The sequence below is a fragment of the Vipera ursinii genome (genome assembly GCF_947247035.1).
Source record: "Vipera ursinii genome assembly, chromosome: 2".
Taxonomy (NCBI): Eukaryota; Metazoa; Chordata; class Lepidosauria; order Squamata; family Viperidae; genus Vipera; species Vipera ursinii.
Window position 1 is genome coordinate 281,370,920 of NC_139513.1, and position 14,145 is coordinate 281,385,064.

General features: G+C 42.1%; 1 protein-coding gene across 1 annotated transcript in view; it reads left to right on the forward strand.

The window, feature by feature from the left end:
• The first annotated feature begins 3,871 nt into the window (after window positions 1-3,871).
• The window catches only part of CCDC68 (coiled-coil domain containing 68), a 32,105-nt gene continuing 21,831 nt past the window's right edge, over window positions 3,872-14,145 (forward strand). Inside the window, exons 1-3 of the mRNA XM_083356537.1 lie at window positions 3,872-4,114; window positions 5,847-5,933; window positions 13,146-13,283. Of these exons, the coding sequence (XP_083212663.1) occupies window positions 3,995-4,114; window positions 5,847-5,933; window positions 13,146-13,283 (345 nt within the window). The 5' untranslated portion in view covers window positions 3,872-3,994. The remainder of the gene's footprint in view (window positions 4,115-5,846; window positions 5,934-13,145; window positions 13,284-14,145) is intronic.

Below are 14,145 nucleotides of genomic sequence, written 5' to 3' on the forward strand. Positions count from 1 at the left end.
CTGTACATTTGATTTTTCTTTTGATTTCATTTTGTTAGATAGGCCCAGCGTTCAAGCCTGTCGAGAGCCATCTGGATTTTGAGCCTATCATCTAGCTATTCCTGCCAGTTTAGTGTCTGCAAACTTGATGAGTCCCCCTCCTTTTCCCTCATCTAAATCATTTATGAAGATGTGGAAGAGTACTGGGCCTAAAATGGAACCTTGGGGCACCCCACTGGTTATTTCCTTCTATGTTGATGTAGTTTCATAGAGGACTACACACACTGAGTGTGATTCATCAGCCAGTTACAAATCCATCTGGTGATGATGCTATCTATCTCACATTATTTTAGCTTACCAAGAAGTAGGTTGTGGTTTACTTTGTCAAGAGTGAGAGTGTAGATTTTATTTCTGATGTAAGACGTTGTATAGAAAAGCTGCAGCAGAGATTTCAGTTGCCATAGTGCTAGTATTATAGGGCAGTATTGGATTATTCTTATTAGTATGTGAGCCCATAGTATTTTTCATCCTCAAGCTTCTGAGTGATCTTCAAGGGCTTCCCCATGTAAAGCTGTAAATATTTTAAATTACAGTATTCCATACATAAGAGGTCAGGTATGGGTGACTGTTTTCAGTACTTACTGTTCTAACACAAGTCTCAAACAGGTTGTGGAACAGTTTTCCATCAGAAGTTGTGGGTGCTTCATTACTGGAGCTTTTTTAGAAGACACTGGACAGTCACTTGTCTGAAATGGTATAGGGTTTGCTGCAAGACCTCCAAGATCCCTTCCAGCTCTATTCTGATTGATTGATTGAAGCTAAGAGTCCAGTAGAACTCTTAGATTGTAACTCAAGTTCACTATGGGAAACAGAAGTTCAACTTGAGCCTGTGTTGGATTAGGTTCTGAATCAGGAGCTATTTCACCTTGCCAGGGTTAAATCTCAACTTCTTTCTCTCCATCCAGACCCTTGTCCAAGGTCACCCCTGTTTCAAGCCTCCAGAACGTGAGTCAAGACACAACTCTTAGTGTGCAATAGAGATATATAGTGAGTATTCTGCATACTGAGGATCCAAACCCCCAAACTGTTAAAAGATCTCTCCCAATAGCTTTATATACTTTTACTTGTTAAATAAAATTGGTAAGAGAGTCCATGCCTGTAGCACAGTATATTGGAAAGCCTGACATTGCCTCCCTCCTTACACTGGTAAAGTTGGTCACTACCAGAGTGAAACTACAGAATCATGCCCCTTGTACACAGGTCAGAAGCATATAATGGATGGTGATAAGACCACCAAAAGATCTAGCAGGACTACTTGCTTACCAAACCTTCACAAGCTCTGATTTGTAACACCTGTGAGAGCAACCATTGTGGTTCCTGTCCCATGCCTTGACCTGAAACTTGACCGAAAACAATTATGTTATATTGTGTAGTGGGTTGTGGACCGCATGGCAATGAATGGACAGATGAGTACCACATAGCTCTTTATTAGTGGTAGGCGCGTACTGGACAAAGGGGGTTACCTGGAACCCTTATATACCTAGCCAGGTATCACTCTGGCCAATCCATCCATCCGTATCTCCCACCAAAAACCCTTCAGCCAATCCGGCCACAACACAGCGCCACCTGGTGGTGCCTGCAGAGCTGCTGCTTCTACCCCATACATAACATGTTATCTATTTCTTCCAGAGTCTTCTGCAGTTTTCATCCTGCCTCCTTCTCAACAGCCATCCCTAAAATGGAAGTATTAGACACTGGGTCTTATCATTCAATACATCTAAGTCCAGCTGGGCCACTTTAGTCCTTTTCAAAGACACTTTTCTCCCACAATGAGGTACTGTATTCACAATCCAGCCTGCACCAGCCTGCAACCTCATACCCACCCCAACAGCACAAGCCAGGTGAGGTAGAGATTTAGCCCACACATGGCAGAGTTTATCTCCCCAAGGCCTCTGAACACTTGCTCAGGATTGTACCCAAGCAAACTGCATGTTTTATCCAACATTTGATTGCATTAAAAAGGTAAAGGTAAAGGTTCCCCCCACACATGCGTACTAGTCGTTTCTGACTCTAGGGGCTGGTGGTCATCTCCGTTTCAAAGCCGAAGAGCCAGCGTTTGTCCGAGGACGTCTCTGTGGTCATGTGGCTGGCATGACTAGATGCCAAAGGTGCATGGAACGCTGTTACCTTCCCACCGTAGTGGTCCCTATTTTTCTACTTGCATTTTTACGTGCTTTCGAACTGCTAGGTTGGCAGAAGCTGGGACGAGTAACAGGCGCTCACTCTGTTACACGGCACTCGGGATTCGACCCACCAAACTGCCGACCTTGTGATCGACAAGCTCAGTGTCCTAACCCACTGAGCCCTGATATCCAAAAAACCCTGAGTGTCCCCAGATTAAATGATCCCAAATAGCTGGGCTACTACATTAAATAATAGCAATTTGCATTGAAGTATTTAAAAACAATTATAAGGAAATATTTACTAGGACTATGCAATCGGGGTATCAGATAACATTGCTGATGTTAGTTCCATTTACAAATGGCATCTTTGTATTTTAAATGTTTAATAATGTTGTATTTAGGACAGAATAAAAATTCTATTGATTTAGTCATCTGACCATATCTAACATTGTCTTTAAAATGTCCATTTAAATGCTGAAAGCAGAAGGTGCAGTGAGTTTTTGTGACACAATCAGATTTCACATCTGTGTGGTTTTCTGATGCATTGGCCAAATAAATTGCTCTCTGTTCCCTTAGACTGTATAATAGCTAGTGAGGTCCCTGCTGAGTTTACTTCATCTGGATTTTACAACAAAGGTGGTTCTGTATCATGAATCTTAGGATGGCTTATATTTCAGTCCGGTTGACAATGCATGTTTCCTATTCTAAGGTAAAATGTAGAGCCAAATGATTGGTGCAAAGTTCTGCTTGGGCCTTTCTCTGGTCACTGACAAAAACCTGGGACCTTTCTCTGGTCAGCATATAGTAGCTGACTGGATTGGCTACTCAATCTGAGAGGATGCTTCAGACAGATCGTGCATTTTGGCCAACTCTCTCCTTTAACAGAAGCAAATGGTCCACCAATACTTCCCTTTTTCTCAGATTTGGCCTCTTCAGCTGGTTATTTCACTTAGCCTAATAGTAGGACTGGCCAACAAAGTTAATAAACTAAACAGGATGTTTTTATTCACCTCTGAAACACAACAGGAAGACAAAAGGAAGAGGTTATTATGTTAGGTCTATCGTGGGTCTAAGCCAGTGATGGATGAATGATACATGTCCTTGTATGCCATCTCCCTATTCCATGGTCAGCAATATGGTGGGAATATTAGAATAGCTTCGAGACATCTGGACGGTCACATATTCTTCACTCTTTTCCTAAACATTTTGTAGGATAAATCAACTCAAGAACTTGGAAGCTCAACTGGGAAAGTACATTTCTTTACTAATTGAGAGTGTGCAAGTGGTTCTGGACTTACAACAACTTATTTAATGACTGTTCTAAGTTACAGCAGCACTGGAAAAAAAGTGACTTATGGCTGTTTTTGACACCATTACAGCATCTCCATAGTCACATGATCAACATTTGGATGCTTGGCAACTGGCATGTATTTATGACGGTTGCAGTGTCCCGGGGCCGTGTGATCATCTTTTGTGGTGAGGAAAGTCAACGGGGAAGCCAAATTTATTTAACAGTCATGTTAGTAAGTTAACAACTGCAGTGATTCACATAACAACTGTGGCCAGAAAGGTCATAAAACAGGGCAAGACTCACTTAATAAATGTCTCAACAGAAATGGGATCAATTGTGGCCGTAAGTCAAGAGCTACTTGTATTCTTTTTTTACCATGCTTTGAAGCAGTCTGTCCTTCTCCTGTCATGTTTCACATTTCATCGTGTTTTACTTATTTAGTCTATTGACTGGAGTCTGAGCCTTCATCACGTGTAGATTTATTTTATTTTTTTGTATTCATCTGAGGTCTTTTGGTACAGATTATCCCCAAACTTGGATAATGTCTACCCCCTTAGTGGCGACACATCATCTGAGAGAGAACCCAGAGACAGCAGAACGTTTCCTCCTTTGTGACTCTACCTTGTCTGAGATTATTGAAGAAACAGAATACATTAAAAAGGTACGGATTTTTGTATGGACACATACCAAAGCAGACCCACTGGTCTATGCAGTTCACCAAAATGACTGGAATTGATTGACCAAGATCTCAAAAGAAAGTTATCTCAGTTATTAAGGTCCTTTTAATTGTCAGTGCTAAAGCACTGTTCTGGATAAAACACATGGCCTGCTTTTTTTTCTCTCTGTGTGTGTGTGTGTGTGTGTGTGCGTGTGTGTGTGTGTGTGTGTGTGTTTGTATACCCCTCCCCCCACCACACACACATACTGACTTGCTTACTGTGTCTAGATCAAGAATATTAGAAGTCTGGAAATCAAGTCCTACCAGGAAGAAGTATGTTGGGTATGTTTAGCCTTGAGATTTAAAAGCTGAGTAGTGGGAAATATAATCCTCTCCTTCATTGTCTTAGAATGCAGGATACAAAATAATTATTTGAAATTACAGGAAGACAGATCCTGGTTGTTGAATATTAGGAAAAAAAACAGTGGACAATTTGACAGTGGGACTGTTTTCTAGAAGAGGTCATTGCTGAATGTCTTCAAACAGAGCTTAGGTACTGATTTGTCATGGAGTTTAAATTCCTGCTGTGAGCAAAAGATTGGGACCTCCTCATTCTGTTTGCTTAATTTTAAGTTTTAAAATAATTTAAAGAGTAAAATGAATGGACACAGAAAGGGAAAAAGAAGAGGGAAGAGGGCATAGTGTATGGAAAATAACTTATCAGTAAATAGAGACTTTACCATTGTCATAACATATAAAATACATTATTTCATTTTTTCAGTGATTACTGAGTAATTGAATACAGGTAGTCCTCCACTTAGGACCGATCGCTTATTGACCATTTGAACTTATGATGGACCTCCCTGGAGATACTGATGACCCAGTTCTGAAGTTCTGACAGCCAGCCTCCCCTTGTAACCATCTGACCACGTTGTAGGCGCTCGGCAGGCCTTTTGCAGCATCCCATGGTCATGTGATCACATTTTATGACGGTTTTGCCTAGAACTAGCATTTTATTTTCAATTTTTGACAAAAAAAAGGCCCATAGCACTTAATGGCCATGGTGTTCGTTTAATAACTGACTCAAAAAAATATATTGAAATTGGGTCAGTCATAGGGTGACTCAGTTTATAACTGTCACAACGTACAAACCTGTTGGTCAGATCCCACTACGGTCGTAAGTCAAGGACTACCTGGTATAGAAAAATATTATAAGAGCTGTGGTGGAATGCAGTACTGCAGGCTACTTCTGCTGACTGCTGGCTGCAGCAGTTCAGCAGTTCGATTCTCACCGGCTCAAGGGTGACTCAGCCTTCCATCCTTCCGAGGTTAGTAAAATGAGGACCCAGATTGATGGGGGCAATAGGCTGACCCTGTAAAAACTGCTTAGAGAGGGCTGTAAAGCACTGTGAAGCGGTATATAAATCTAAGTGCTATTGCTATCATACTAAGAAATGACCAAGTTACTACAAAACTACAAAATCACTACAAAACATTAATATTTACATTGATGTCACCACTGTTTACCATTATTTAAAATAAATGCACGTGAGCTTAGAAAAAAAAATAAAAAATAAAAATCAATATGAAAAACAACTAAAAAATCTTAAGCCCTATATTCCTGACTGGTATTAATGTTATTTATAAACATTAAAACAGCTTCTTGGTGCTACCTTTACATCAGACATTTTCCTCTTAAAAACCATAAGCATCTCAGCTTGCTTTTTCCCTGCAGATTCGTTCCACGTTAGCAAAAGTTCAGCCTCTGTTACATAAAAAGGAATCCAACCATAGCATTGCAAATGGCACGCTGGATTCAAAGGTATGAAAGATTTTCTTTATTTTACAGACCAATAAGATAGATCTGTTCTGCACAATAGCATGGACGACCTTCAGAATTGTGCTAGCCGCTCAGTAGCCAAGTTACATTCATCAGACCAATCCAGTCTCAACCGGCACTCAGCACCCTGCAAGAGTTACCCAATCTATACTATCCTTTAGATTTCTCCTATTTTTATTTCCTTCGAAATGACCAAGGATAGATAGATACAAATGAGGGTTCGTTGTCTGAGCTTGTGGGTTGATTTCTGAACTTTTCATTACCAAGCTAAGTAATGTCTTCAGTGGAGTTCAGGGGTTTAAACTCTGCTGAAGCCGTTACCTAGCCTGGTAATAAAACATTTGATCCACAAGCTCAAGAGAATGAAGCTTCATCCTACCCTCATCCTACACCTGAGCTACAGATATTCACCACTATTGCATAGGTACAAATGCTGCAAAAGTATTGGTTACCCTCAACCTTTTCCCCAAGAATACCCAATTCAGTTCCTCTTTTGGAAAGAAAAGCAGCCGAGCTGCCATGTGGCCTTCCTATACAAAGGTGCCATCCTGGAAGTGGGCACCCTTTTGGCAGCATTTCCAGTTTTTGAATTACAAGAATTTTGGCTGCTCCCGAAATGGTGTCTACTCTAGGATGGCTTTTCTATAGGAAGGCTGCAAGGTGCACCTGTATTTCTCCTTGGGAAAGTTTATCTTCGGAAGTGTGATCCAGCCCTTTGGGAAGTAGAACCAAGAGCCCCAGAGGGATAAGATGGGTGGGGGAAACATAAACAAGTGGGGCAGCTGAAGCATCTCTATGGTTGGATATAAAGGTGAGCAGATTGCCAAGCACCTAAATTTTGTTCAGGTCACTGCAGGAGTACAGCAGCAACCACAACTTTGGTTATAGATGTAAGTTCCTTTGTTCAGCACCATCATAATTTTGAATAGTTGCTGAATGAATGGTCATAAAGTCCATCAGTAATTGTTTGTATGCTTGATGCCTTTCCAAGGATCTAAAAAAACTACTTGCCATATGATAGAATGGACAGAATCTCCACACATCAGTTTCAAAATTCACATACTTGGAATGGCAGAATATTTCAATAGTGTTCTAGATAATTAGGAAGGATCGTCCCAAAGAAGCTTTTTCCAAAGTTCTGAAGAAGCTTCTGGGATGAGAAGCAAAATGTTTTCAAAGCAAAAAAAAACCCAAGAAAGTCCAGCTGCCTTTTGGAAAGAGCACTTTTCGGACAACCATGACCTGGATGATTGAGAATCTCCATAGACACTTGGGAAAGATCCAGGGGTCAAAAGTACCAACTCTAGTCAGAACCATCGGGTAGATTATATGTAAATAAGAACAACAATACTTTCAGCATTAACTCCTGGACGTTGTCTGGACTAGTTCCGGTAGTTTTCTTTGCAAGATTTGCAAAAATGGCTTTCTGTTTCCTTCTTCCCAGAGCTGAAACAGAAGGACTGGTCCAAGGCCCGCTTACCTGGTTTCATGTGTAAGGCAGAACTAGAATGTAGGATCTCTGGTTTTCTAGCCCAGTGTGTTATCCACTGCATCAAACTGCATCCACAGATAATCGCCCGGCTGCCCTGTTTAGGGTAACTTGCTCCCTCCTTAATCAGGAGTTGAGGGAGGATCCCTTGCGGGGATGAGCCGAGGAGTTTAGTCATCATCTGGCGGACAAAATCGCTCAGATCCGGACTGGTCTGGACTCTAACTGGGCAGAGTCTGGTGTGGAGGAATCGGACGGTCTTGAGCATGTTATCTGGACTGAGTTCGATCCTGTTTCCCCTGATGATGTGGACAGGATCATGGGGAGGCTGAGCACCACCACCTGTTTGTTGGATCCGTGCCCCTCCTGGCTAGCTTATGCGGCCCGTGAGGAGACACGAGGCTGGTTCCACGCAGTAATAACTGCTTCTTTGAAGGAGGGTGTCTTCCCTGCCGCCTTGAAGGAGGCGGTGGTGAGACCCCTCCTCAAGAAGCCTGCTCTGGACCCGGCTGTTTTAAATAACTATCGTCCAGTCTCCAACCTTCGCTTTTTGGCGAAGGTTGTTGAGAGTGTGGTGGCGCATCAGCTTCCTCTGTTCCTGGAGGAAACTGATTATCTGGAACCATACCAATCAGGTTTCAGGCCCGGATACAGCACGGAGACGGCATTGGTCGCGCTGGTGAATGATCTCTGGAGGGCTCGGGACAGGGGTTGCTCCTCTGTCCTGGTCCTATTAGATCTCTCAGCGGCTTTTGATACCATCGACCATGGTATCCTACTGCGGCGTCTCAGGGGGTTGGGAGTGGGAGGCACCGTTTTACGGTGGTTCTCCTCCTATCTCCTGGGCCGTTCGCAGTCAGTGTTGACGGGAGGGCAGAGATCCGCCCCAAGGCCTCTCACTTGTGGAGTTCCTCAGGGGTCGGTTCTCTCGCTCCTCCTGTTCAACATCTATATGAAGCCGCTGGGTGAGATCATTCGTGGTTTCAGGGTGGGGTATCATCAGGACGCTGATGATACCCAACTTTTTCTTTCCACCCCGAACCAACCCAGCGATGCCCTCACCGTGATGTCCCGTTGCCTGGAGGCGGTCCAGGTCTGGATGGGGAGAAACAGGCTTCGTCTCAATCCCGCCAAGACTGAGTGGCTGTGCATATCGGCATCTCGGGTCAACCAGACTATTCCATCTCTAACGATGGGGGGTGAGGTGTTACCCCCCATTGATAGGGCTCGCAACTTGGGCGTCCTCCTAGATTCACGACTCAATTTTGAAGACCATATAGGAGCCATGACCAGGGGGGCTTTTGCCCAGGTTCGCCTGGTGCGCCAGTTGCGACCCTATCTGGACCGAGATGCCCTACGCACAGTCACTCATGTGCTCATGACCTCCCGTTTAGACTACTGCAACGCTCTCTACATGAGGCTGCCCTTGAGGACCACTCGGAGGCTTCAGCTGGTGCAGAATGCGGCCGCGCGAGTTCTGATGGGGGTTTCCCGATACTCCCATGTAACACCTCTACTCCGCGAGCTGCATTGGCTCTCGGTTGCCCTCCGGGTGAGATTCAAGGTGCTGGTGATGACCTATGAAGCCCTAAATGGCTTGGGTCCGGGATATCTGAGGGAACACCTGCTGCTGGCATCACGTTCCCTTCGTCCAGTGCGCTCCCACAGGGAGGGTCTTCTCAGGGTGCCACCGGTAAGAGATTGCCGGCGGATGACACCTAGGGATAGGGCCTTCTCAGTGGGGGCGCCTGCCCTTTGGAACCAGCTGCCAGTGGAGCTGAGGACTGCCCCCGACCTCCGTTCATTCCATCGGGACCTGAAGACCTGGCTCTTCGAGCTCTCTGGCCCAGGCTGAGAATTAATCTTAATTTTAACTGGGGTTTTATTTATGCAGGGACAAATATATTTTTTTAAAATTTGTTTTTAACTTTTGTATCTTGGTTTTTTAATCACCCTGTAAACCGCCCTGAGTCCTTTGGGAAAGGGTGGTATATAAATGTAATAAAATAAATAAATAAATAAAATAAACTGACTCTTGATAATGCATTACTGTGGCTACTTGCCCTTCTGCATGGAGAAGTGAGTGAGATTTACTGAGTAATGCCCATTTCTTGATTCTCTCCAATTTTACCAAACTCAGCCTGCCCCTGTACATTTTAAGAAAAAGCTGCTAAGGGGACTACGGTACTCCATAACTCATGTGCTGCACGTTTTGTCACACTTAAAAAAAATAGCAGTATTCACAATTTGTTCTATGACCCTGGTGCTCATTAAGCAAAAGTTACAGGCTCTTACAAGTTCAGTGTTCATAAAGCATGTGAAGGCATTTTTGGCTTTTTACATGCCTAATGCCCCTGGTTTGCAAACCTTGGCAGAATGAGTTTGCAGCCTGATGCATTCTTCCAAGTACTAATTAATCTTGTAGGCAGAGAAGATTGCCCTAAGGGAATTGGGGCTGTTATTTATCAGGTCTGTTCTGCTAGTGCTTTCAAAAGTAAAACCCAGGGGAGCTGAGCAAATAGAACATGATGTTTTACTACACAGGTTGAGAGGTGAAATATATATATATATATATATATATTGCTAGAAGTTTAAATTCCCCTGGGTTCAGTTCATGGATGAAAGTATAGGTGGAATATTTGGCCTCAAAAATTCATGCTATTTATTCTCCAGTGACGTCTGTCCATCACTCACTCTGGTCTAGCCTAAAGGTGTCACAGCACATGCAGTTGCATTGGGCATAAGAAAAATGGAGGCCCTAAAAGCAGAGCAACTGGCAGAAGTGAGTAATGGGTGGAATCTAAGGAAATGGTGGCAAAAAGGCAGCTACTTCCATCATGTCACCGTTTTGAAAGACTTATTAGCCAATAGGTTGAATGTGGTGGCAGGATTATGGGCAGAACAGTCTACCCACTGGCTAAGTCAGCTTCCTGTTAGTCAGGGGCATTATCAGGCTACTGTAGAGAAAATGTCTAGACCAAATGGATCACCAATTTTTTATTGCCAACATTTTGAAGATGAACTACTACTACCATTGCAATATACAATGAACTCTGTTTTACAGATTGGCAAGACACCTGACATTGGGTAGAGGCCAATAATACATTAATTCTGGATTTGACCTCACCAACAAATTATCACCCGATATCATTACTGAATAATGGTTATAAGCTATTTACAATGATTTCAGCTGAGAAAATGAAGATGGTTTTACAGGACTTTGTTTATGAAGATCAGTGTGTGTTTTTTTAACCTAAAGGGCAGTTGCTGGATAATATTAGACGTGTATCGGACCTTTTGGAATACTTGCAGTAACAGTGAAAGTTAAGCAGCACTGAATTTTCATGATGCAGAAAAAGCCTTTAATAATTTGAATGGGACTTTCTCGTTTTGGAGGATCTGAACTTTACTTTTATCTTATATACTATATTCCTGTAAATAATTCAAAGCAGGGAACATATCTAATACTCTTTCCTCTTCCTATTTTCCCTATAACAACAGTCTTGTGAGTTGTGACTTTGGTGAGAATTTTATCAAATGGGTCACTTATAATTTACTTATCAAAAGTATATAGTAGTGATGTACGCTTCAGAAAAGGCAAAGATAATTGTGAATGGGGAATCAACAAAACCTTAAGCCATAAAGAAGGGGAATAGACTAGGATGCTCCTTTTCACCAATGTTATTCATTTTAGCTTTGGAAGTTTTGAATGGAGATATAAGGCAGGAAAGGCATAGAAATACTAATGGAAAAACTAAAGGATTTGAGGATTAACTGGCTTTAAAATTAGCAAACCAAAAGACCAAGAAAATGATAACAAAAGAAAGATCAAACTGCTGTGGTTATTCTTCTAAGAGTTTTACCACATGATGAATAGTATTGTTCTGTTTTCAGATTATTTTAGGGGGGCAAAGGCTTATTTTCTCTAATGCAGAGTGTTGTGTACTGGGATCTTTGAGGCATTGACGAGGCGAAGGTGAAAGTAATAGAACGTTTATTGGGTTAACACAGAAGCGGCTCTAACAGCCGCCTTGACATCTATTTATACGGACCGCCGATAGGCGGCAGCCAATGAATTCAAAGCAATTTTCCTGTCCAAAAGACAACTTTGCAAAACCGTAGACAAGCAGTTAAGCATTTAAACAAACACAGCAGTTACTCATTTATTCACATCAATACCTAACACAGGGTGTTTCATTTTCCACTATCTCAGTGTGTGCAGGAATCCAGATGTAATATTAATCTAAAGCTTCATGTAGGATGGGACTTCAAACTAGTGTTCCACTAGACCTCTAAATTTCTTGAACCATGTCATCTGCACAGATGAACCTAGGAAGTTGTTATATACAACTTGGGAGTGGTAAAGAGGCCTTGTGGATGAAATAAGGGCAGGGCTTTGATGCTTTCCTGTCTATCCAGACACTAGCTGAAAAATCACGCATCCCTTTCAACCGTAGACATTCAGAATAAGCCACAGTGACATCTCTATGCAAATTATGTAATTTGCATTGTTTGCATGGTGGCAACATGACACACAGGTAGTCCTCAGGTTACAACAGTTCATTTGAAGTTACAATGGCACTGAAAAAAAAGTGACCTATGACCATTTTTCATACAACCATTGCAGCATCCGAATAGACAAAATTCAGACACTTGGCAACTTACTCGTACTTATGACAGTTGCAATGTCCTGGGATCATCTGATCACCTTTTGCAACCTTCTGGCAGGCAAAGTCAATGGGGAAGCCAGGTTCACTTAACAACTGGGTTATTAATTTAACAACTGCAGTGATTCACTTAACAACTGTGGTGAGAAAGGTTGTAAAATGGGGCAAGGCTCACTTAACAGCTGTCTCACTTAGCAACCAAAATTTTGGGCATAATTGTGATTGTAAATTGAGAACTACCTGCATACGATACCGTTCCCAACTCCCAACAAACACCTATGCATTCATCATTTGCTTTAATCACTCTTCCCCAATCTCTCAATGACTAACCAGCATTAATATACTCTTTAAGGGGAAGCCTAATAAATCTGACACATCATAGATAATTTATTAGATTTATACCACAGTATTATTGTACAGTTTGTTCAAGGTTGCATGCAGAATGCTTCTGCCTCCCATTTTGTTATTGAATAGTATTCAGGACAACTTAGGTAGGAAAAAAGGAATGCTTTACTACTATAAAGGAGTAATATAAAAGGGTCTTAATCATGGATGATAGTGCTGTCAACACATAATCAAATGGAAACTTTGGAATTGCTGGAGTATTCTAGTGTCAAATTATATTTCAAAATTAGAGTATCTTGTTTGTTTTTCCACCCTGGGAAATCAAATGAGGGAAATAAAGGCTCTGAAAGACCTCATGTTGTTTTCAGTGTGGCATGGGCATATTATGGATTAACCATTCTTCCATTAATAATAATAAAAAAATAGCATGAGTGCAACTTTGCTACATTTTTACAACAAGTTTTGTTTACCATGCACACAAGAGAATATACTCCTTATTAAATTTCAGCACTGTGCAGTTCTATTAAGATTTCAAAGAGTTTGAATGAATAACAAACTGTATCTGTCACTTGCAGCAAATTGTAGAAACCAATTTAGTTAAAGGCAGGCAGAGTCAAAAAAAAAAAGGGACAAAGAGAAAAATGGCAGAAACAGGAAGAGCTGATTCACCTTTATTTCTTTTCTTCATTTTAGCTACATTTTACAGAATCTGGAATGGTCCCTGATGAAGAGCCACTGTCTTCCAACAACGAGGAGACCTTAAAAAGGATAAAAGAAGTAGAAGAAGAATTATTATGGGTGAACAAAGAAAATGAAAGGCTAAAGTTCAAGGTGTGCTTTAATTTTTGGAATTTCAAAAAAGTACTGTTGTATCTTTAATACAGGAGATACATTTGTATTTAAGATTAGTTTTGAAAGTTATTTGATTCTTTATTGATTTTGAAACTAATCCAAAACATACAAATGGTTGAAGTTGTTGTGGAAAAACCCAGTGGAAAAGACTAGAGACAGCAACACAAAACAATAATTCTTACTTTAAGATTCAGAGGTTTATTTTGCAAATAATTTGGAACATAGCATAATAACATAACATCACTTACATCAGACATGTCAAACACAAGGCCCGGGGGCCAGATCCGGCCCGCGAAGTGGTTTCATGTGCCCTGCAAAGCCATCCTGGAAATAGTGAGGGAACGGCCCCCGCTGCCTTGGCCCTGGCCCAGAGACCCTCCTTCTGCCAGAGACCCTCAGATCTGTCCCACTCCTGCCTGGGCCCCCATAGGCACCTTTGATGTGAATGATGTAGAGCTGGCCACGCCCACCCAGTAGGCCATACGCACTCTAGCCACGCCCACCCAGTAGACCACGCCCACCCAGGCCATACCCACCTGGCCCCTTGAGGGCAACCACAATGCTGATGTGGCCCTCAATGAAATTGCGTTTGACACCCCTGACTTATATTAACAACCCATTGCAATGAGGACCATGTGGTATAGCTAACTCCAATAGGACAGCTATAGGCCAATGGCAAATCAATCATGTCCAGTCCTAACCTTTTATACCCTTTCTTGTTATAAGACTGTAGTCAGATGGTCCGCTGACTTTTGCTGACTTCTGCTGACTTGCCGACTTTTTACTGACCTCCTGCTGACCTTCTGCTGAACATAACTTTCCACATATAACCATGTACATT